This window comes from Mustelus asterias, chromosome 16 (genome assembly GCF_964213995.1).
Source record: "Mustelus asterias chromosome 16, sMusAst1.hap1.1, whole genome shotgun sequence".
In the NCBI taxonomy this organism is placed as follows: Eukaryota; Metazoa; Chordata; class Chondrichthyes; order Carcharhiniformes; family Triakidae; genus Mustelus; species Mustelus asterias.
Genome location: NC_135816.1, coordinates 72,814,152 through 72,840,352, shown reverse-complemented (window position 1 = coordinate 72,840,352; position 26,201 = coordinate 72,814,152). Strand labels below are relative to the sequence as shown.

General features: G+C 44.2%; 1 protein-coding gene across 2 annotated transcripts in view; it reads left to right on the top strand.

The window, feature by feature from the left end:
- Positions 1–26,201, top strand: part of LOC144505244 (transcription factor COE1) — a 225,151-nt gene that overhangs the window by 41,545 nt on the left and 157,405 nt on the right. For both annotated transcript variants that reach the window (XM_078231273.1, XM_078231274.1), the window contains exon 3: positions 17,807–17,937. In XM_078231273.1, the coding sequence (XP_078087399.1) occupies positions 17,807–17,937 (131 nt within the window). The remainder of the gene's footprint in view (positions 1–17,806; positions 17,938–26,201) is intronic.

Below are 26,201 nucleotides of genomic sequence, written 5' to 3'. Positions count from 1 at the left end.
CAGGTCTCCATCTTTAGCTTGTGCTAAGTTCACTAATCTCAGCCAGAGATAGTCATCAAGTCATAGAGGTTCGCAGCATGGAAACAGGCCCTTCGGCCCAACTTGAGCATGCCAACTCTTTTTTTTAACCCCTAAGTTAGTCCCAAGCTAGTGTTTTAAATATAACCCTTCCATGTCCAAAGATGTGTGCGTTAGGTTGATTGGCCATGCTAAATTGACCCTAGTATCAGGGGGATTAGCAGGGTAAATGTGTGGGGTTACAGGGATAGGGCCTGGGTGGGATTGTAATCAGTACAGACTTGATGGGCTGAATGGCCTCCTTCTGTACTGAGGGATTCTTTGATTCTATGTGTGGAGGTCTGGTCAGAACAGAATGGTGCTTGGCTGTGATGCCCCCAATAGCTTTTGCTCTCTATGTTCATGAATGAAAAATGTTCACTTTTTGGTGAGGCACCGAAGCTAGATCTGTACCACATCAAGGATCAGAGAGGGAGGATAACATTGGGAGGGAAATGATGAATATTCCTGGACTATGAGTATTGCTGGCCCTCTAGGGACCCTTACCTCATATTGCGTAGTCAGTGTAATTTGGTCCAGGTGCTGATTTTCTCAATCCTATTGAATAATTTAAAGCACTATTGTAAGCTGTGAGTGTGGCCAAAACCATTAATATCAAGTATAAACATCAGCTGTACATTGACTAATTTAAACGAGTGGACTCCCACCTTATTAAAACAAAAATGGTGAATATTTACATAGCTCATCCTTTCCGATTAGTTCCAAATGTGGTTTGGGAAGCTGCAGCTGGCAACCTTTGTCTCTGATACTTTGCCCATCCCACCCCATTTCATCTGGACCATCCCACCCATAAGAACATAAGAAATAGGAGCAGGAGTAGGCCATCTAGCCCCTCGAGCCTGCCCCGCCATTCAATAAGATCATGGCTGATCTGACGTGGATCAGTACCACTTACCCGCCTGATCCCCATAACCCTTAATTCCCTTACCGATCAGGAATCCATCCATCCGCGCTTTAAACATATTCAGCGAGGTAGCCTCCACCACCTCAGTGGGCAGAGAATTCCAGAGATTCACCACCCTCTGGGAGAAGAAGTTCCTCCTCAACTCTGTCTTAAACCGACCCCCCTTTATTTTGAGGCTGTGTCCTCTAGTTTTAACTTCCTTACTAAGTGGAAAGAATCTCTCCGCCTCCACCCTATCCAGCCCCCGCATTATCTTATAAGTCTCCATAAGATCCCCCCTCATCCTTCTAAACTCCAACGAGTACAAACCCAATCTCCTCAGCCTCTCCTCATAATCCAAACCCCTCATCTCAGGTATCAACCTGGTGAACCTTCTCTGCACTCCCTCCAATGCCAATATATCCTTCCTCATATAAGGGGACCAATACTGCACACAGTATTCCAGCTGCGGCCTCACCAATGCCCTGTACAGGTGCATCAAGACATCCCTGCTTTTATATTCTATCCCCTTCGCAATATAGGCCAACATCCCATTTGCCTTCTTGATCACCTGTTGTACCTGCAGACTGGGCTTTTGCGTCTCATGCACAAGGACCCCCAGGTCCCTTTGCACGGTAGCATGTTTTAATTTGTTTCCATTGAGATAGTAATCCCATTTGTTATTATTTCCTCCAAAGTGTATAACCTCGCATTTCTCAACGTTATACTCCATTTGCCATATCCTCGCCCACTCACTCAGCCTGTCCAAATCTCTCTGCAGATCTTCTCCGTCCTCCACACGATTCACTTTTCCACTTATCTTTGTGTCGTCTGCAAACTTCGTTACCCTACACTCCGTCCCCTCCTCCAGATCATCTATATAAATGGTAAATAGTTGCGGCCCGAGTACCGATCCCTGCGGCACGCCACTAGTTACCTTCCTCCAACCGGAAAAACACCCATTTATTCCGACTCTTTGCTTCCTGTCGGATAGCCAGTCCCCAATCCACTTTAACACACTACCCCCAACTCCGTGTGCCCTAATCTTCTTCAGTAGCCTTTTATGGGGCACCTTATCAAACGCCTTTTGGAAATCCAAAAACACCGCATCCACCGGTTCTCCTCCATCAACCGCCCTAGTCACATCTTCATAAAAATCCAACATGTTCGTCAAGCACGACTTTCCCCTCATGAATCCATGCTGCGTCTGATTGATCGAACCATTTCTATCCAGATGCCCTGCTATCTCCTCTTTAATAATGGATTCCAGCATTTTCCCTACTACAGACGTTAAGCTGACCGGCCTATAGTTACCCGCCTTTTGTCTCCTTCCTTTTTTAAACAGCGGCGTAACATTAGCCGTTTTCCAATCAACCGGCACTACCCCAGAATGCAACGAGTTTTGATAAATAATCACTAACGCATCCACTATTACCTCTGACATTTCTTTCAATACCCTGGGATGCATTCCATCCGGACCCGGGGACTTATCCACCTTCAGTCCCATTAGTCTACCCAGCACTGCCTCTCTGGTAACATTAATTGTATTAAGTATTTCTCCTGCTGCCAACCCTCTATCGTTAATATTTGGCAAACTATTTGTGTCCTCCACCGTGAAGACCGACACAAAAAACTTATTTAAAGACTCAGCCATATCCTCATTTCCCACTATTAACTCCCCCCTCTCGTCCTCCAAGAGTCCAACATTCACTCTAGCCACTCTATTCCTTTTTATATATTTATAAAAACTTTTACTATCATTTTTTATATTAATTGCTAGCCTAGCTTCATAGTCTATCCTTCCTTTCTTTATCGCTTTCTTAGTCTCTCTTTGTTGTTTCTTAAATTTTTCCCAATCACTTGTTTCTCCACTATTTTTGGCCACTCTGTACGCAGCTGTTTTTATTTTAATACTCTCCTTTATTTCCTTCGTTATCCACGGCTGGTTCTCCCTTTTCTTACAATCCTTGTTTTTTGCTGGAATATATTTTTGCTGAGAACTGAAAAGGATCTCCTTAAAAATCCTCCACTGTTCCTCAGCTATCCTACCTGCCAGCCTGCTCTCCCAGTCTACCTTAGCCAATTCATCCCTCATCCTATCATATTTCCCTCTGTTCAAACAGAGGACACTGGTTTGGGACCAAACTTTCTCCTCTTCCATCTGAATCAGAAATTCGACCATATTGTGGTCACTAGACCCAAGAGGGTCCTTCACAATAAGATCCTTAATTCTACCTACCTCGTTACACAATACCAGATCCAAAATAGCTCGTTCCCTCGTCGGTTCCGTAACATGCTGTTCAAGGAAACTATCCCGACAGCATTCTAAGAACTCTTCCTCCATTCCACCCTTACCGACTTGAGTCTGCCAGTCAATGTGCATGTTGAAGTCCCCCATGATTATTGCCGTTCCGTTTTTACACGCATCCCTTATCTGCTTGTTTATAGCCCTCCCTACCTCAACATTATTATTTGGGGGCCTATATACCACACCTACTAGTGTCTTTCTCCCTCTACTATTCCTCATCTCTACCCATAATGATTCCACGTTTTGTTCCTCAGAGCCTATGTCATCCCTCAGTACTACCCTGATATTATCTCTTATTAATAGCGCGACCCCACCACCTTTTCCTTCCTGTCTATTCTTCCTAAACGCCTGATACCCCTGGATATTCATCTCCCAGTCCTGGTCACCTTTCAGCCACGTTTCTGTAATGGCCACTAGATCGTACCCACTCGTGCTGATTTGCACCATCAACTCATTTACCTTGTTCCGAATGCTTCGTGCATTCAGGCAAAGTGTCCTTATTCCAGCTTTTATCTGGACCCGCTTTGATGAGTCGCGAACACCCTCTCCCTCTACTCCCTTATCTAAATTACCGCCTTCATTCACTTGCACCCTCTCCTCTACCATTAATTTTGTAATTCCCCTTACCCCTGCATCCTCCACCCCATCAATTAGTTCCTTGATCCTAGTCAACTCTTCTAGCTCCCCTCCCCCCAACCTATCTAGTTTAAATTCTCCCCAGTAACCTTAGCCAACCTACCGGCCAGGATATTGGTCCCCGTGTGATTCAAGTTCCACCCGTTTTTTGTATACAGATCACCCCTGCCCCTAAAGAGGTCCCAATGGTCCAGGAACCTGAATCCCTGCCCCCTGCACCAGTCCCTCAGCCACACATTCATCTTCCACCTCACTCCATTCCTGCCCTCACCTTCCCGTGGCACAGGTAGTAATCCTGAGATTACTACCTTTGCTTTCCTCTTTCTCAGCTGTCTCCACCCCATGCCATCTTATCCCATTCCAAACCCCCTCGCCCAAACCATTCCACATTATTCCATGGCAGCACATCCCACCCTGTTCTACCTTATCCTATTCTATCCCACATCAGTCTATGTCATCTCAGTTCAGCTTACCCCGCCAAATCCCACCCCTTGTCATATTACGTCATACCATGCTACACCATCTTATCCCATCTTGTTCCACTCTATAGCATTCCATCCCTTCCTCAGAGGAGCTATCCTAATCCATTGCTGATTGCTATCTAGTGACCCACACCCCTGCCAGAAGATCTGCCTTTGGGTGTGAGGATAGAATTTTAAAACATTTAGGCTGCAACTGTACAGGACCTTGGTGAGACCACATTTGGAATATTGTGTGCAGTTCTGGTCACCTCACTATAAGAAGGATGTGGAAGCGCTGGAAAGAGTGCAGAGGAGATTTACCAGGATGCTGTCTGGTTTGGAGGGTAGGTCTTATGAGGAAAGGTTGAGGGAGCTAGGGCTGTTCTCTCTGGAGCGGAGGAGGCTGAGGGGAAACTTAATAGAGGTTTATAAAATGATGAAGGGGATAGATAGAGTGAACGTTCAAAGACTATTTCCTTGGGTGGATGGAGCTATTACAAGGGGGCATAACTATAGGGTTCGTGGTGGGAGATATAGGAAGGATATCAGAGGTAGGTTCTTTACGCAGAGAGTGGTTGGGGTGTGGAATGGACTGCCTGCAGTGATAGTGGAGTCTGACACTTTAGGAACATTTAAGCGGTTATTGGATAGGCACATGGAGCACACCAGGATGATAGGGAGTGGGATAGCTTGATCTTGGTTTCAGATAAAGCTCGGCACAACATTGTGGGCCGAAGGGCCTGTTCTGTGCTGTACTGTTCCATGTTCTATGTTATCCTTTCATGAGATGTGGGATTCACTGGCAAGGCCAGCATTTGTTGCCCATCCCTATTGCCCTTGTACTAAGTGGCTTGCTAGGCCATTTGAGAAGATAGTTAAGAGTCAACCACATTGCTGTGTATCTGGAGTTGCCTGTAAGCCAGACCTGGGAAGGACGGCAGATTTCCTTCCCTAAAGGATAGTAGTGAATCAGATGGCTTTTTACAATAATTGATGATAGTTTCATGGTCACCATAATTGATACCAGCTTTATAATTCCAGACTTTTCGATTAATTGAATTTAAATTCCACCAGTTGCCATGGTGGGATTTGAATCCATTCCCATAGAGGATTTGCCTCTGCATTACCAGTCTAGTGACATTACCATTATGTCACTGTGGGCCCATCATCCACCTTGATGGATCTCATTGTCAAATGGCCCATGCTCACTAATTAGACTAACTCATTAGGGGGTAGATAGGAATTGGAACCATAGCCAGTTCTATCAGAAGAAGGTGTGAGGTGGAAAAGTTAGGGGGAGCATACAGAAAAAGCTAATGTTTTGACTAAACCCTTTTATATGAACGCATTGAAGGACTTAAGTTGAGTGGTACTATCACTGGTAATGGTGGATTGCTCCCATATCCAGCATGCAGTATAAAAAGAGAGACTGCCAGGACTGAGTTGTACATTGTAGCTTGAGTCTCGGTTCTCACAAAACTAAATGCACCTTTGAAAAACCATTGTTACTTCATGAACATAAAAATTAAGATTTACTGCACAGATGATTCATGGCCTTTGCTTGTTGCCAGTCCTGTGCCCAGGCTTTGCACTGGGCTAAGCAACAATTCTGCAAACTTGACCCATGACAAGACAAAAGAGAGAAGAAGCGGAGATTTGCAGCTAGAGTTATTTAGGTTTAGCTGCTGCTCATTATTTAGGTTTAGCTACTGAGCCTGATAACTGGCTTCGAATTCCTCATTGAGAAAGGCAAATCCCTTGCACTGTCAGTGCCACTTGCTCTTTATTGTATAGCCTGTAAATCAGGAGGGAGTTACAGTTTGTCCTGTGATGAGACATAATAGCCAGGCACTTCCATCTGACTATAGTCCTAGGATAGAACTCACTGAGTGTGGTGGATACAAACCCACTAAGAATTACTAGGGGATAAAAAAGTAAGATCCATTTAATTCATCCTGGTAGTGACATGATACAACGACAATGACTATTCACAGCAGTCGCTCACCAGCAAACAGAGAACTTTGCGAACCCAAGATTCGAAGTCATCTGTTCTTCCCAATAAAATTAAACGTAACCACCAATGCTTACTGTAAGCGTCTCAAGCTGAAAGTCCTCACACCTTTAAATAAATCACCCACGCATTTCAAAAGCACGATTAGGGTGCATTGCTGACCACATATGTCACGCCTCACATTACCAATAAACTGTAAAGACTCTGTCAGCCAGCCTGCTTTACTACAAGGGTTTCCAGGTTTGAATGCCAGTATGTCCTGAGTTAGCAGGGCTGTCAGGTTGGGGAGGTGGTGGGACTGCAATTTGTCCCTGCGTCCAAGTTAGACATTTCAAGATTTGCTTCTCAATTGTTGAGAAATGAATGTAAATCATTGGTGGATACTCAACGAGACCTTGGCGTCCTTGTGCATCAGTCACTGAAAGTAAGCATGCAGGTACAGCAGGCAGTAAAGAAGGCAAATGGTATGTTGGCCTTCATAGCGAGAGGATTTGAATATAGGGATAGGGATGTTTTGCTGCAATTGTATAGGGCATTGATGAGGCCACACCTGGAGTGTCGTGTGCAGTTTTGGTGTCATTATCTGAGGAAGGACGTTCTCGCTATAGAGGGAGTACAGTGAAGGTTTACCAGGCTGATTCCAGCAATGGCAGGTCTGTCATATGAGTAGAGACTAAGTTGGTTAGGACTATATTCACTGGAGTTCAGAAGAGTGAGAGGGGATCTCACAGAAACTTATATAATTCTAACAGGGTTAGACAGGGTAGATTCAGAAAGAATGTTCCCAATGGTGGGGCAGTCCAGAACTAGAGGTCCTAGTTTGAGGATAAGAGGTGAGGAGAAATGTTTTCACCCAGAGAAGAATTCACTACCACAGAAAGTAGTTGAGGCCAAAATGTTGAAGAAATTAAATATAGCTCTTGGGGTTAAAGGGATCAACGGATATGGAGGCAAGGGGGGAATCAGGATATTGAATTTGATGATCAGCTATGATCAAAATGAATGGCAGAGCAGCTCCTGCTTCTTGTTTCTATGTTTCTATTGCTCTCAACCCATACCAGGTTAGACAACATCTGAAAAGAATGGTTCGCATCTCAGCTGGATCTCTTGACCACTTATTCGACTGTTACTTAAATTTTTCTCTGCGCCTCCAACATTTATGGCATTTTATCTCTATCCTCGTGTCTGAGGGAAAATGGATTCCGAACCAAACGGAGACTTTCAATTTTTTACAAGAATGGCCTCTATTACCCTGGAAAACCTTTTCATAGGCACTAAGGCAGAACTTCTTTTAGAGTTTTCCATTTCAGGAACCATTTGTTGGTAGCAAGTACTCCCTGTCGCCTAGATGCAGAGTTAAATTCTTTTTACTCTGGGCGCAAACATGTTCTTCGATCTTGGAAGACCATCTCTTTCCCCACTGGAGTGACAAATTAGGTGTTGCTGTATGCCAGTGGGGGGCAACCTACAGCCCAGGGACCACATGCAGCCCACCTGGGCTACAGGTGAGGCCCACAAGACATTTATTGACTGTTTTCCATGCACAGGGTTGTCACCTTCCACTGGTTTCCGTCCAGATAGTTTTTTCCTTTCCAATATGACTGAAGCGATACACACATAAAGCATGGGCAAGTGAAGTGAGGTGTGTGCTGAATGAACACAATATTGACTTGTGACAGCCGTGCGCACTTCTGCGACTGAACTGTAAATATTTATTTTGTTTTACCATTTGAGGTTGATGATAGTTCTAATGATATATAAATGATTGAGCATTTTCTATGATACATTATGAAATATTTAGTTTGAATTAAATATATTTAATCTTATTCATGGGGTCATGATTCATGAACAAGCCTGATTTCAATCTTGCGGCCCACTGAGAAGAAGGAGGGCCCCTCATGCGGCCAACTTATTCGCCTAGGTTGCGCATCCCTGCTCTTTGCCATTACCCTTTGACCACGAGGCATTAGGTTAAGATGGCCTACACTCATTTCACATAGGATCTAGCCTTCAGACAGAGCGAGCTTTCAGATCAAACCTGAATCCCAAAGATGGACAATCCACTATCTAACCCACTGCACCACCCAGACCACTGAAAGGTAATATTCCAAACCAGATCTCCTCTCTCTCCCAGGACTAACACTAAATTGGATTTCTATATTAGTCAATGCTTTTTTAAAACATTATTGAGTACATTTTAAGATTTGTATGTGGGTGGATGAATGGGAGCGCACCTAATTAAATGGCCTCTTTTAGCAAACAGGAAGAAGAGTACTGCGTGTGAGGATCTTTCTTTTCCCTCTCTCACACTTTCTTCTGCCGCAGCGTCTGATGTCTCAGTGAAAAGGTGGATGCGATTGCCAAAGCCTTCAATCTGAAAGTCTCGGTTTGGTTCAGAATTCTCAACCATTTTTCCTCAGGCAAGAGGATCCCGTCAGCAATAAAATGTCACAAATTTTGGAGGTCTGAACTTAAAAGCAAAAAGTAAAAGTTGGAATTAGCGAGCAATGAAGTCAGAGGAGTGAAGAGTGTGGCCAAGAGACTCAGCTGAGATGATAACCAGTCTCTTACAGATGCTGACTGTGCCAACTGTGCCTTTCCAGAATGTTCTGATTGTGTTTGAGGTTGCCATTCATCCAGAATACGATTGTCAGGCTATAGTTTCTCAAGGTGCAGTAACAGCCACAGATTTGAAGTACAAGAGGTTACAGTCACATCCAAAGATGAAATTCTCCTCGCATCCCACTGACTGCATCCAAAACCCAAAATTCATTATTCCTGTTGTGGGTTTTCACGAAATAGAGGAAAATTAAGTCAGGATATTTGGGATCCTCGTTTCTATAATACTGATCTTCGATCTCAAAGATTCTTGAGAAGCAAGGGGGTGAAAGGTTAGCGGGGAGGGGAGGTGGGAATGTGGGGCTGAGGTTACAATCGAGTCAGCCATTATCTTACTGAATGGCGGTGTAGCCTTGAGGGGCCGAATGGCCTACTTCTGCTCCTAATTTGTCTGTTTGTGTGTGTATGTTTGTATTTTGCTGCTGGAATGTGCATGTGTGGATCTCTGGTGGAGATAGGAGGAGGCGCGATTGTGATGCCCCTATCCTGGCCACGAATAATTGAAGCCTATTGTAAAGAAGGAGGCCATTTGACCCATTGTGGCTGTGCTGGGTCTTTGACAGAGTGGCCCAACTAGGCCCACTCCCCCTGCCCTTCCCCCATAGCCCTGTGCATTCCTTTTTTTCAAAATATTTATGCAACTCCCTGTTGAGAATTACTGTTGAATCTGTTTCCAGCATCATTTCAGTCAGTGAATGCCAATATCATAAAAACTCACGGTGAAACAAATCCTCTCATGCCCTGCCTTTTTCCTTACCATTAATCTTAAATATATATCCTCTATTAGCTCACCCTGCTGCCAGTGGAAAGAGTTCCTCCCTATTTACTCTCTATTGAAACCTTTCATAATTTGAACACCTCGATTAAATCTCCTACCTCTGCTCTAAGGAAAACAGTCCAAGCTTTATTAGTCTCTAAGCTGAACCTTCTCAGGCTGGGACCACTCTGGTCAATCTACTGTGCACCCTCACCAAGACATGGACATCCTCTATGAACACTTGGCAATTGGGTGCAGTCACGCCTCTGTCCTCGTTCATTCATAGAATGGTGCGCTGTAGTATTCACTGTCAGAGCTCTCCCACAAATAGTTGGCATTTGGGTGAGGACTGGAGACTGGATGAGATGTGTGAACCACTCCTGGCGTGAATCAGGGCCAGGGCAAACATGCAACTAAAAGAAAATCCCTATGAAATTAAAAACAAATCCAATTGTTACACGTTCCTCAGGAAAGTACGCTCGCTTCACTGATTCGAAGAGATATTTGAGAGAGAAGCCACCCAATTGATTCATTTCCTTTTGCCCGGATGTCGACAATGGTTTGCCAGGCCTGTCTTAGCCCCTGGCTCTCTCCCAGCTAATAGTCAATGCAAATGCAGAAGACAGCGCAGGGTTAAAAAAGTCCTCGGTGACATAATGTCGACAGATGATATTGGATGTAAAATGTATTCTCTGGGCTGTGGCTGCTTCACCCCTTGGGTCTTCCCTTCTCCTCTGCCCCCCACCCCCCTGCCCCTCCCCCTTTCATTTATTGTGCAGGAAAATTGGAATTCTAGTAATTAGACCCTGACTTACAGAAACGGCATTAGGATCTTGAGTCAAAGTTCAACATCCCGAAATGAAATTTAAACCAATTAATCTGTTAGATTTTTATCGCTCCTCCATGTTTTCCCAGCAATTCCCTCAGCGCTTGGCCTTTGATCAACTCAGATCAGTCTTGCAAGAGTCCTGATTGTCTGCCTAGTGCTTCAAAGCTTGAGATGACATTTACACCGCACTCATAAAACAATCAAATTTGCAAAGCTTTTAAACAACTGGGGCATAGTTATATTTAATAAAAGCCTGTCTATAATAACCTGAATTAGCATTTTATGCCATGTAATACCTCTGAGAGCACAGGATTTTATGGAGCCATGTATTGTTGAGGCCATATCTTTCCAGGAGGGAAGATTATCTGACTGACAGTCTGCGCTTTAACTCTTCAGAATCTTGAGTGCCTTGTGTGCACCCAGCCTACCAAATGGCTCGGTGTCCCCATTTATCCTATGGTTGCATGACCATGGTGCCTGTTCCTCTTCACTCCGTCCTTGTCGCAAAATTGTTTCAGTCTTCACTAGGTGGACATCAGTTTAAAGGGCCTTGCTCTTCAGACATTGGCCAAACCTTTCTCGTTTGTTCATTAACATGTGATGCAAAGAAGGTATTAAAATACATCATTGCATCAATTCTGATGGCTCTCCTGGTTCTCCTCTCTCTCTCTCTCTCGCTTTCTGTCCCCAAAAATGGTTCGCAAACTAATTTTATACAAAGACGGCTCTCATTTAATTACTATCCCATTGCAACAACTGGCTTATAATTTTATATTTTTAATAATTTTACAATTATTTAATATTTTTATAGCTTTGCACAGAGACTGTGCACCTTCAATGATTATTCCATTGCAATGAATGACATAATTTTTATGTTTAATAATTTTACATTTAATATTTTTATAACTTTGCACAAATTCAGCGCTCCTTTAATTATATTCCATTGCAAAGAATGACTTATAATTTTAATATTTTTAATAATTTTATAATTACTTAATATTTTTACAACTTTGCATAAAGACGGTGCCCCTTCAGTGACAATGCCACTGCAAAGAATAACTTATAATTTTTAATAATTTTATAATTATTAATATTTTCATAACTTTGCATTATGCAGGTGCCCTGTCAATTACCATTACATTGTAATGCATAACTTATAATTATTATATTTAAATTCCTTTAACCACAAAGAGTGTTGATGACTTTGTGATGCATCCAGGAGATAAATGATACTGTTCTTTCTGCCTACATATCGACAGTCATTGTGCTGCAAAAATAATTTAATGTATGTGACCTGAGGTGCAAAATTAGGCAAGTATACGGCACAAGAATGTATTAGAAGTCTTGCATGAGCTTCCTGTAGATGTGACACACATAAGCTATCATGCTTCAGATGTCACACTTTAGCATATCTCCTGACTCACCATGGACAATACCAGATAGAGCATCTGATAGCAATACATTCAAGGGTAAACATAATTGTCTCACTTACTTTCACACACACTTTGGGCAGTACAGTGGCACAGTGGTTAGCACTGCTGTCTCACAGTGCCAGGGACCTGGGTTTGATTCCCGGCTTGGGCCACTGTGCGGAGTCTGCACGTTCTCCCCATGTCTGTGTGGGTTTCCTCCGGGTGCTTTGGTTTCCTCCCATAATCCGAAAAACGCATTGGTTAGGTGCATTGGCCATGCTAAATTTTCACTCTGTATATCCAATCAGGTGCCAGAGTGTAGCGACTAGGGGATTTTCACAGTAACTTCATTGCAGTGTTAATGTAGGCCTACTTGTGGCACTAATAAAAAAACACTTTCTCCATCACACTTTTCTTTGAGTCATCCCTATTGTACCGCTGTATGTCCTCAGAAACACAAGAAGCAACCCCAATAATGGATCAGCTAATATTTTTTATGCATGTGCTCCCAGATGAGGAAATGATTGGAAGGACCTCATAATAAAAATTGAAAGTGCTGGAAATACTATGTTTCAAGTTAAATATGACTGCTCTGAAGAAGAAAAGTCATACTTGACTCGAAATGCGAAATCTGTTTCTCTCTCCACGGATGCTGCCATACCTGCTGAGTTTTTTCAGCATTTTCTGTTTTTATTTCAGATTTCCAGCATCTGTGGCATTTTGCTTTCATTTGAGAAAGTTCCTGTGTTTGATTCACGCAGATTGAAACTGTGATGACTGTACCAGCACCACAAGTTGCTTTAGCACTAACCATTAAGGAAAAGGCAAATCTGTGAAATGACTTTAACATGTAAGAGCGGACCAAGGAACCCAAATGAAAATGACAAATGAAAGACGGATAACAGGAAGTTGCTCACGCAAAAAATGACCAACAAATGGGATCCCGATAGAGTATTAGATACAAAAATAATCTCTCCCATCATTTCAGAACCAATTAGATGCTGCAATGAGTGGCGATGGGAAGAATTAATCAGGAAGCCAAAAAGGTTCGCCAGGCATGATTTTATATGAGATGGGTATTTCTTTCAATTGAGCCATGGTGAATAGGTGTTTGATTAGCTATAGTTCAATTATTTCTTCAGCTTTTGCTGTCGAGTGTTGGAAGTGGCTTTTGGTAAACTGTACTGAAGGACTTGCAGCATGAGACAGTGAAATCTAGTTCTTTGTCACAATCTATCTTGCCACACACGGCATGAAAATATAGAGCCTCTACTTCACAGCTTGTAAGGTTGCAGTAGTATTGCACTCACTGCCATGGTAATATTGATGTGCAGCCGGTGAGAACACGATATTTTCCTGCTGAAGCATGCATCAGTTGGTAGACTCTTGCCTCAGATCAGAAAGTTATGGGTTCAAGTCCCACTTCAGAATCTTGAGCACATAATCCAGACGTACGCTCCAGTCTTTTGAATGCCCTCTCAGGTGAATGTAAAGGACTCCATGCCATTATATCGAAGACTGGCAGGAGAGATAGAACATAGAAATGTTACAGCACAGAAGGAGGCTCTTCAGCCCATCTTGTCCATGCCAGCACGTTGACACCCAGGTGCCCTTTCTAATTCCACCTTCCTGCACCTGGCACATAGCCCTGTAGCTTATAGCACTTGAGGTGCAGATCTCCTTTAGTGTCCTGGTCAATACTTAACCCTCAACCAACTCCATTAAAATGTCATCTGGTTATTATCACATAGATGTTAGTAGGAGCTTGTAGGGTGCAAAATGGCTCCCATGTTTTTTAGGTTATAACAGTGGCCACATTTCAAAAGTACTTAATTGGCTATCAGATGTCCTGAGGTTGGGAAAGGATGCTATAGAAATGTGTCTTTCTTATTTAAGAAGGTAAGAACCTAAGAAATAGGAGCAGGAGTGGGCCATACGGCCCCTCAAGCCTGTCATTCAGTCAGATCACGGTTGACCTTCAACTTCAACTTCACTCTCCCATCTCCACTCCATAGCCCTTGATTCCCTGAGAGAAAATCTGCCTGTTCCAACCGTAAATATAGTCAATGATGGAGAATACACAACTCCCTTGGATAGATAATTCCAAAGATTCATCACACAATTTTTCTTCCGCTCAGGCCTAAAGGATCAGCCCTGGGTTCTGAGGCTGTGCTCCTGTTATTTAGCCAACTTCTCAATATCTACCCTGTCCTGCATGTTTCAAAGATTCTTCTAATTTCCAGAAAACATAGACCCGATTTACCCAGCTTCTCTTAGGGCAACCCTCTAATCCTATGACTAAATCATGAATATAGATTGTAAATAGCTGAGGCCTCAGCACTGATCCTTGTGGGACTCCACTATTTACAGCCTGTCAACTGAAAGTGCCCCATTTACTCTGCCTTGTGTCTGTTAACTAATCCACGCTGATATATAACCACCAACCAAATTGATGAACTTTATCTTGCTTTTGTGTGGCACTTTATTGAAATCCAAATATATTACATCCACTGGTTCCCTTTTATCTATCATCTTCATCTACGTACATCCTCAAAAAATTGTAATAAGTTTGTCATACCGGATTTTCCTTTTGCAAAACTATGCTGATATTGTCTGTTCATACTATGATTTTCTAAATGTTTTGCTAAGACTTCCTTAATAATAGATTCCAGCACTTTCCTGATAACGGATGTCAGTCTAACTGACCCTGTTTTCTCTCTTGCTTCTTTCTTGTTAAGAAGGATGGATGGAAAGACTGAAGGGAAAAGTGGGCAGCATTTTCTGTCCCTTCCTGCTAGCGGGATCTTCCAGTCCCACTGGAGGGTGTTAGCCAGACACAAAACGGCGTAGACTTCCGCGGGACTGGAAGATCCCACCGGCGGCCAGTGGCAAGCCACATCCACCACTGGGAAACATGCCACAGGAGGGGACAGAAAATCCCACCCAATAAGTTTGCCCTTTCAGCGCCCTGGATAAGTCTGGTAGATTTGTTTTGATGTGTGTGACCCATGTGCTAGGAGCTGGCAGCATCAATGTGCTCCTCAAGCATCATAAAAGCAGCTTCAATTACCCATTTGCTGCTCCTGTTTCATGGCAGACATTTGTTCTTAGGATTAATGCACTTGACCAAGCCCGCACTCAATTACTGATTTAAAGGGGTACTGTCTTCATGAAAAAGGTGTTTGCCAAAACCTTTTCAGTGTGGATACAAGGGCGTGGCACAATTATATCAGTAACAGTGAAAAGCTCTCTGAACACTCATGTTATAATGTCCTGCACTCTACTTTGAACCATTGGTTCCTGATGCTTGAGGTTCATGGCGAAGTGCACTTGACAGAGTCGCTGAACTCCGTGGATGGGAAGAGCTGACGGAGATGTGCAGGGGCAAGGGTGGGGGGAGGTGCGAGTGGTAGGCAGAGGGGAACAAAAACAGAAAATGCTGGAAAATCTCAGCAGGTCTGACAGCATCTGTGGGGAGAGAGTAGAGCTAACGTTTGGAGTCTGGATGACAATTCATCAGAGCTGAAGACAACAGAAAATAGGGTGATATTTATACAGTAGGATGTGGTGGCAGGGACGGGATGTCGAAGATGAAAAGTAAAAGGGAATGTAAATGGTGGTGATCATGGCTAAGGAGGGTGCTGATAGCGGACCATTAAGCCTCAGAATAAAGATAAGCAGGGAGTCAGAGGACAACCTGAGACGTGTAACAGATGACCCTAGTTGAATGGAGGGGACAGGAGATAGTAGTGAGAGTAAAAAGATGGAAAACGAGATTTTAAAATAGGTGGAAAAATACAACACTGGAAGAAATGAAAATCAATAAATAAGATAAAGTAAAATGAATGGAAATGGGGTGAGGTGGAGGGGTGAAGTTGTTGAACTCAATGTTAACCCTGGAAGGTTGTAAAGTGCCTAATCGGAAGATGAGATGCTGTTCCTCCAGTTTCTATTGGGCTTCACTGGAACATTGCAACAGGCCAAGGATGGATGTGGACAGGAGAGCAGGGTGATGTGTTGAAATGGCAAGCGACAGGAAGGTCTGGGTCCCGCTTGTGAATGGACCAAACCTAGTCTGCGTTTAGTCTCTCCGATGTAGAGTCAACTGAATTGGGAGCAGATGCTGTCAGACCTGCTGAGATTTTCCAGCACTTCCTGTTTTTGTTCCAGACTCCAGCGTCCGTGCTATTTTGCTTTTAGGCAGAGAGGAATGTTGGCCTAATCCACCTGGGGGAATACTAATGTGTTAAAATTGGCCATTAGCTTGGCACACCGCCCAATTTTACTGTCATTGATGTTGCTGGAGGTGAAAAATCAAGCTGGTGTGGAAAGGGGGCAGCCAACCTGATTGTGTCACTAGGCAGTTTGAGATAAAATCTCTTCCACCATCCCCGCTATCCCCTCCCAGCCATTTCATTTGGGAGCTGAGTCTGGGACAATATAAGGCAGCTCTTCCCTCAGTAATCAGTAACTTGATGAAAATCTTATCTGAATGTGGACATGCTGGCCGACTTTTTCTGGTTCAGCGTGCTACGGTACTCGTCGCGAGTGGGACAGATAATTTGACGGACCAGCGAAAGGTCTGTTGACCTTGAGTCGGAAATTGCAGTCCTGGGGTGGGCGGGACTGGAAAATCCCACTCACTGCATTGACTGCACTTCCTAGTACAAACTGGTTCTTAAGAACCAAGGGAATTGTAAACCCACTGGGACATTGGTGGGTCTACACTTCCACAGTGAGACAAAGGAACTGGTTTTGTGTAGAAGCATGGAGATGATCCCACGTGTTTAAACACTGTGTGGATTTCAAATAAAGAGCATGTTTACTGAGACCGAGACGTTGGAAATCGAGTGGGCAAACAGAGTGGCACCATTACACTCCTACAAATGAATGGAACATAATTGCCAACAGAAAACTGGCTTCACACCTTTCTTTCATTTTGAAATTCTCAAGTTTGCCTTGTATACTTCCCTGTGCCCCGCACAGATTCTCCTCCCCTTCAATCTTGGGGATGGCAGCTGGTGACAGGATAACATAGCCTGTCCTCTTGCCCAGTATATAGACGGCTCAATAAACTCTAGCAGGCAACTCAACTGGAGAGTGAGACCCAAATCCAAAACTGTGGTCAACCAGTGTCCATGAGCACACTCTCTCCATGAAGGGTTACCTCATGGTGATCAGCGAGGAAGCACTGGCTGACTATTCCGCCTCATGCCCTTGAACCCCAGCACCCTGAAACGTGAGCAGCTGAAATTACGCAGCTTAGTGAAGATAACCCAGCACCATACACGACACGAACACTGACCAACCAAACCTTGCCTGCTCTTTTCAATCTCTCTTTCCCAGGCATCTACAAGTTCCCTTTCTCTCCTCCTGTTTGATTCCAGCGGCCTTAATGTCGTAGCCCATTTAAGAATAAGAGAGTTCCTTTGAGTCAAGAATAAAATTGGTTTTGAACCCCATAATGACCACATCCTCGGGGTTGTAATTACATATTCGCAGTAATACAATATTTATTATTTATTAGGTTATCTGCAGAGGGCATCAGTTCATCTTGGCTTTCCGATGGAAATTCCACTGAATGTGGAATTAATGTTAATTCCTGACTTTTGTTTGGACAAGAGTTAAGCATTTAAACGCATTACCTCAGATGCAGAGAATCACCAAAGCCTCATAACTAAACCCTGCTAAGATTTCTCACATCATTACCGTGCTGTACTTCGCTTCCTCCTACCTGTTGACTAAGGAATTGGTGAAAAGCACCCCTGACATTTTTTTTTTAACTTGATTTTATTTCTCCATTTCTCAACAGCCACCCCTTGCATCAAAGCCATCAGCCCCAGCGAGGGCTGGACTACCGGAGGAGCCACTGTGATCATCATCGGAGATAATTTCTTTGATGGATTACAAGTCATATTCGGCACCATGCTGGTGTGGAGTGAGGTACGTGAAGGAAAGGCACATAGTGGCAATTTAACAGTGATCATTGGTTTCTGAGTCCTGCGCTATCTGGGACTCTTGACATGAAGGAGAGAGTCATTCTGCAGAAGGTGCCTCCAATAAATACATGTCTTGTATTCCTCAGTCTGCTGCTAATGTAACAGTCAGCTTTATAAAGTTAAATCCAAATAAAGCTCCAAGCGTTTCCTATTCGCGCCATTCTGCTCATTGTCCCTGAATGTGGTGTCAGCATCCACATTTTAAGTTAAGCTTTCCCAAAGGCTCACTTGCAAACTGCTTTGTTAAATGCAACTCTCTTTTTCTTTCCTCTCTTTTCTTTCTTTCTCATGCCCCATTTCTCATTAACATTGGGTGGGATTTTCTGGCCTCACTTGCCCCAAGGCCGGAAAATCCTGCCTGAGGTCAACGGATCATTGCATGGTCCTGTTCCGCCCGCTACGATTCCCGTGGTGGGCGGGACGGGAAAATTCCGCCATCTGTCTTCTGCCATTCCACAGAAAGCTCAGCATGAACTCTAGTACAGGAGAATGGGCTGAATGGGCAGTGGCTGAATTCTACTGATGTTGAAAATGGTTTACGCACACAGAGGTGTGCGACATTCCATCCCATTCTGTCCCCATTTACTCAATGGATTATTTTTAGATCATAAAATGATACAGTGCCAGGAACCCGGATTTGATTCCAGCCTTGGGTGACTGTGTGGAGTTTGCATGTTCTCTCCCGTGCCTATGTGGGTTTCCTCTGGGTGCTCCGGTTTCCTCCCACAGTCCAAAGATGTGCAGGTTAGGTGGGTTAGCCATGTTAAATTGCCCCTTAGGGTCCAAAAATGTATAGGTTAGGTGAATTAGCCATGGTAAATAAGAGGATAGGACGCGAGGTGGGTCTGGGCAAGATGCCTTTTTGGAGAGTCAGTGCAGACTCGATGGGCTAAATGGTCTACTTCTGCACTGTAGGGATTCTACCAGTTTTATGGATTCTGTGGCACAAAAGGCCATTCAACCAACTGTGCCTGTGCTGGTTCTCTGGAAGAGTTGTCCAATCAGTTCCATACACTTCTTTTACCTGAGGTAATTTATTTAGGGGGGTGGTTGGAAGAATTATACACGATTAAACGTGTTTGTTGTAAGTATGTAACAGTCCCTATACTTACCTTCTTTATTAACCCCTCCCCCATCTCACCCGGCCAAACTTCTTCTGAAACCATCGACTTCTGCTGCCATACAGTTCCCCAGCTTCATGCCCATCACCAAAACAATCTGCTGTTCACGTGCCACGATGCCCAGATTCTCAAATCAATAGGCCATGCAACTGCAGTGGGCATCATAGCTCAACCCGACCCTCGCTTCTTCTGACATCCAGAGGAATCAATGGAGAGCAATTAGGAGCAGGTGCCCTGGCCGGTTCTTCAATTCTCTCCTCAACTCATGCTAGCCCAGAGGCACTGAAGTTAATTTTAGCATCTCCACCACAAAAATTGGACAGTTCCATTTTAGATTGAGCCTTCAGGAAAGCTTAACTTAAAACCTTAATGCAGGCACCACATTCAGAAACAATTACCAGAAGAGCACTAATAAGAAACACTTCATTTAGTTGGATTTGGCTTTATAATGTACTCCGTCACATTAGCAGCAGACTTGGAAAAAGGAGGCACATGTTTATTGATGGCACCTTTTACAGAATGACTCTCTCCTTCAAACAGATACATCATGTAGGCGTTAGCAATTGTTCCAATATCTTCTGGATGATGAGCACAATTCTGATTTTTGGCAGTATAAATGGGGCCTCAGTTTCAGCCATATCATCCTGCTGTGGTCCCCAGTGGTGGGAAGTCAATATTGAAAGTCAGCCCCATTTACTAGCTTCAGTTGAATAACTCAGCTTCCTATTCAAGGCTCCACCTGTGTCATCATCTGACATGGCGCACTTTCGGACCAATCAAGTGGATCCCAAGATGAGTTGGCTGAGTTGGGCCTGAATGGAAAGGGGTGGTTGGGGGTGGGGGGGGGGGGGGGTTGGGGGGGGTTATAATATGCCTCTGTGTCACTGTTGTGGGGGAAGTGGGGTGGTGCATGTGTGGGTGGGGTAAATGCAGCCAGAGATCTATCACATGTTCACTACCTCTGACTGTTGAGTCCATCTGAATAGACTTCAGCCTAGACTCTTCTGTATTGCTTCTTCCTTGTTTGGGAAGCCTGCCGACATTTACTGACTTTTAAAAAGCAGGTTAACTTAGGAGAAGTTTCAGAGTTTTGACAGCAACTTTTGAAGAAAATCCCAGTATTAACATTTAGCTTGGAATCCCAATTAAGTTATTTAACCCTTGTGTGGACCAATACATTAGCAAGAAGTTTAACAACACCAGGTTAAAGTCCAACAGGTTTATTTGGTAGCAAAAGCCACACAAGCTTTCGGAGCTCCAAGCCCCTTCTTCAGGTGAGTGGGAATTCTGTTCACAAACAGAACAGAATTGTGAACAGAATTGTGAACTGTGAACATTGTGAACAGAATTGTGAACAGAATTCCCACTCACCTGAAGAAGGGGCTCCGAAAGCTTGTGTGGCTTTTGCTACCAAATAAACCTGTTGGACTTTAACCTGGTGTTGTTAAACTTCTTACTGTGTTTACCCCAGTCCAACGCTGGCATCTCCACATCAATACATTAGCCACAGTGTCATTTTTGTGCCGTGTAGTGTCATATTTAAATGGCGACTGATCTCGGAGAAACCTGTCAAACATGTTTTAACAAACCAGTGAGGGAGCAGCTCCTATGGACACTTACATCAGTCTCACAACTTTACAGTATTGACTTGTACCACTTTGAGAAACCAGGTCCAATCTGTGGGCCTAGCATCCTGTTAGTGCCAGTGGGTACCTATCCCTATTCTAACTACCCGAATCCCAGCATTGTGATCAGCTGGAGGCTAGGACAACTCTCCCATTCAATCACCATTTACCACAAGTCCCCTTTTCTCCCACTCTATTTCTGTCTCTGTCCCTTTTCCTTTCTATTTCTCACTATGTTATCCCTCATTTTTCTCCCTCTCCATTTCTATCCTTCCTTTCCTTGTGTCACTTTTCTTTCAATCGTTCTCTATATATTTCTGTCCCTTTGCTCTCCCTGTATTCCTGTTCATCCCTTTCTCGCTCTCTCTCTCTCTCTCTCAACCTTGCTGGCCACCCCCTAGGCTGATGGAGGCAGACATATGGCAGCAATTTCCATTTGAATGACACCCTCTGGCCATTCCTGTAAACCTCAGATTGGCGAAATTCACCTCTCGTTCTTAAGCCTGGGGCCCACCCAGTGCCATATGTTAACAAAAGGAGACGTGAATGGCTCAATATCCCAGCCTAAGCAGCAAGGGGTTAGATGTGATTTTGTATTATTTATATTAAAGGTGACCTCTTTAACCCTGTGGATCCTGGAAAGGTTTCAGATTATAACACTATGGAACCCAAGCCTCCACACACTCTCAATCAAGCCTTTATTGGCTTTGTCAGAAATTAGATTTATGCAAAGTATAGCTCGCTTTTCATTAAATTGGGCAGAAGTGCTGATTATTTACACATTCCCCTGTTAATCAGCATTGTTCAGCCACTAAACTATTATAATTTAAAGTACATTTTTTTACACACGCCATGTGTCAGAAAAATGGAATCATTTTACAGCCAATATAGCACTGAATTCTAGATGGTTCTCAGGCTTTTTCACTCCTCAAAGTACATGGCAACTAATAATTAAGTTTATATTACAGAACTTTCCCCGGGGAGCCTCATCTGGCGCAATTTGCTTTTTTTATATTTTCAGGGTTAAGGTTCCCCCAAAGTTAAAATCGAGCATGGCTGTTTGAAAGTTATCACTGCGATTTCTATTATTTTTATATCAGTTTTACCTTTCGGGACTTTCCCTTATGTGCCAAGTGCCGTCTGTGAGGCTCGTCTGAGCACCCAGCTGGAACGGCAGTTTAATTCTGCAGGATTCACGCTGTCAGCTTCTTACTGGGTCGCTTTGACCACAGGATCCGCAGAATGTAAGAGCACGGAGGCTTTGCTTGAACTGAATAAAACACTAAGTTAGATCGCTGACTGAGTACAGTTCTGGTCACCGCATTGCAGGAAGGATGTGATCCCCCAGAGAGAGTACAGCGGAGATTTACGAGGGTGTTGCCTGGGCTGGAGAATTTTTAGTTCTGGGAATAGACTGGACAGGCTGGGATTGTTTACTTTGGAACGGGGGAGGTTGAGGGGAGATTTAATTGAGGTGTGTAAAGTGACGAGAGGCTTGTGGAAAGGAAGGCCCTATTACCCTAAGCAGAGAGGTCAGTTACCAGAGGTCATAGAGTTAAAGTAATTGGAAAAAGGAAGGAGTTGAGAAGCAATTTCTTTCACCCCAGAGAGTCTTGGGGAGCTGGGACTTACTGTCTGAAAGGGCGATAGGGGCAGGGAACCTTGTTACATTTAATATGTAGTTGAATATGAATATAGAATCATAGAATCCCTATAGTGCAGAAGAGGCCAATTGGCCCTTTGAGTCTGCACCGACTCTCTGACAGAGTATCTTCATAGAATCCATACAGTACAGAAGGAGGCCATTCAGCCCATCAAGTCTGCACTGATCACAATCCCACCCAGGCCCTATTCCCGTAACACCACATATTTACCCTGCTAACCGCCCTGATACTAGGGTCAATTTCACATGACCAATCGACCTAACACGCTCATCTTTGGACTGTGGTTGGAAACCAGAGCACCCGGAGGAAACCCACGCATACATGGGGAGAATGTGCAAACTCCACACAGTCACCCAAGGCTGGAATTGAACCCACGCTCCTGGTGCTGTGAGGCAGCAGTGCTAACCACTGTGCCACTATGAATCTGTCCACTTTGGCAGGAGGAATAGAGAAACAGTATATTATTGAAATAGAGAGAGACTCCAGAACTCTGCGGTACAGAGATTCTGGTACATGACTCGCAAAAGATGCAGGTACAGCAACTGATTAGGGAGGCAAAATGGAATGTTGTCGTTTATTGCAAGGGGAATGGAATATAAAAGTAGGGACATTTTGCTACAGTTGTACAGGGCCTTGGTGACACCATATGTGGAATACTGTGTACAGTTTTGGCTTCCTTAATTGAGAAAGGATATAAATGCAGGGGAAGCAGTTCAGGGGATGTTTACTTGACTTAATATTAGGATGAGGGGGATGTCTCATGAAGAAAGATTGGACAGGTTGGGCCTGCATCCATTGGCAATGAGAAGAATAAGAGGTGATCCTACAGAAACATATAAGATTTTGAGGCGTCACAACAGAGTAGATGCTGGGAGGATGTTTCTCCTTGTGAGAGAGACTAGAAGTAGGGAACACTGTTTAAAGATAAGGGGTCTCCCATTTAAGACAGGTGAGAAGGATTGTTTCTCAGAGGTCCATGAAAATGCAGTCGTCACTTCCCCAGAAATGAATATTTTTAAGGTGGAGATAGATAGATTCTTGACTAATAAGGGAGTCAAAGGGTATGGGGGGTAGGCAGGAGAGTGGAGTTGAAACTACAATCAGATAAGTCATTATCTTATCAAATGGCGGAGCAAGCCAGAGGGGCCGAATGGCCTACTCCTCTTAATCTCTATGTTTGTATTCATGAGGTGCTGCCTGAAAAGCTATGGATCAAGGGCTGGAAAGTGGGGTTAGACTGGATAGATATTTTTCAGAAGGATGGATTTGATGGTTTCCTTCTGTGCAGTAAATGTCTCTGATTGTAGGATTCATTCCAGAAAGAGAATAAATCATGCAAAATTTACCCTGAGACATAATTCCCTTCCAACTTTTAAAAGAGCAACACCTTCATGAGCAAGAATGTTTGCTGTTTGTGTTCTGTTCAGAAGTGCTCAGCATGATGCTGCAAAACTGCACGGAAATACATCTCACCTTCACTCGTTAGGGAAAATGATATTCAGCTCTTTGCCATGGTTACACAGAAAAAGGCAGAGAGATGTACCGTGTATCTGCACTTCAGGGCTGTGGAGAGGGAAAATTTGTCACATTGTGAAGCTCCAGCCATCGTTCATGTTTTCTTTTCACTTTTGTGGAATGTGGGCATCATTAGCAAGGCCAGCATTTGTTAACCAATCCCGAATTACCCTTGAACCCAGTGGCTTGTTCGGTCATTTCAGAAGGCAGTTAAGAGTCAATCACATTGTGGTGAATTTGGAGTCACATGTAGGCCAGACCAGGTAAGGACAGCAGATTTCCTACCCTCAAGGGACATTAGTGAACCCAGTAGGTTTTTACAACGATTAATTTCATGGCCACCGTTACTGAGAGGAGCTTTATATTCCAGATTTTTGTTTTTCCTCAGTTGCCATGGTAAGATTTGAAGCCATTTCCCCATAGGATTATCCTGGGCCTCTGGATTACTGGTCCAGTGTCATTACCACTACACCGCCATCTCCCCCTAAGAGCTAGAGTAGCTGATGTTTTGTTGCCCAACGGTATCTTTGTATAGCCATGTGTGTGCATATGAGAGGTGTAGTGGTATTTAGTAATCCAGAGACCCAGGGTAATACTCTGGGGACCTGGGTTCGAATTCCACCACAGCAGATGGTTGAATCTGAATTCAATACGAAATCAAAGTCTAATAATGCCATTGCCGATTGTTGTAAAACCTCACCTGGTTCACTAATGCTCCTTTAAGGAAGGAAATCTGCCATCTTAACCAGTCTGGCCTACATGTGACTCCAGAGCCACAGCAATGTGGTTGACTGGAGAAATTTCTTCAGCCAGAGAGTGGTAGGTCTGTGGAATTCATTGCCACAGAGGGCTGTGGAGGCCGAGACGTTGAGCGTCTTCAAGACAGAAATTGATAAATTCTTGATTTCTTGAGGAATTAAGGGCTATGGGGAGAGAGCGGGTAAATGGAGTTGAAGTCAACCATGATTGAATGGTGGAGTGGACTCGATGGGCCGAATGGCCTTACTTCCGCTCCTATGTCTTATGGTCTTATGGACTCTCAACTGCCCTTGGGCAACTAGGGATGGGCAATAAATGCTGGCCAGTCAGCGATACGCATGTCTCACAAATGAATGAAACAAAAGTTGATTGTCAGTCAAGAATCAGGAAATAGAGAGTCTCTTTGTATTCCAACTAGCTTAGGAAAATGGACATATTGGATGACCAATGACAGGAATATGGGGGTGGGGCAATTGGAGGTCATGTGATGGAATCCCCCCGGAATCTTGACAAATTGAGCTTGACAAATTTAGACGCTCTCTCCCCCACCACACCACCCCCCTTCCTCCTCCCCCTCAGCATGGAGGCCTTAGCACCGTTTAATTCACATTGCAGCGCTGATGCTGAAGATAGGGGCTAACATCACCAGCCACGCCATGATATAATGGGGTTGGTCATTTACTATTTTACTCAGTCTCTGGAGTCTTTAGATTGGAAGGGTCATCTGGGTGCCGGTGTTGCAGGACTTGGAAAGAAGAATTCCACTAGCTCCCCCAGTGGCCTGTTGCATAACTGCAGTGCTTAACGCGACACTGAGAAAAGTCTCAGCTAGTGGGTTCATTATCTCATAGAATCATAGAACTCCTACATTGCAGAAGGAGGCCATTTGGCCCTTTGGGCCTGCATCAACAACAATCCCACTCAGGCTCTATCCCTGTAACCCCATGTATTTACCCTGCTAATCCCTGACATTAAGGGGCAACTTATCATGGCCAATCAACCTAACCCGCACATCTTTGGAATGTGGGAGGAAACTGGAGCATCCGGAGGAAACCCACGCAGACATGGAGAGAATGTGCAAACTCCACACAGTCACCCGAGGCTGCAATCGAAGCCGGATCCCTGGTGCTGTGAGGCAGCAGTGCTAATCACTGTGCCACCTCCTTCTGAACCCTAAGGTTAGGGAGAGGAAGAAAATCCATTCCCCCAAAATATTATTCTGTGGGACTGCTGCTCAGGGCCACATGGGGGCTTGGCATTGATACTTCCATGGTTGAATAGAGGCCGCTGATGCATACTGCCTGGGCTGCTGTCCCTTGTGGGTCTCTACCCCCACAGCACCTTCAGGATGTGGTATGGGGAGAACAAGCAAACATTATCCCCACCCCCTCGCACCCCACAACACCCTCCCCCTCCGCCCCCGCCCCCCCCACCCACTGTCAATTCCCTGCAGAATTAAACTTGGCTAAAGGGGAAATTGGAAAGGTTGAACAGCATGCAAGTTTTCAATTTAAATTTAATTAT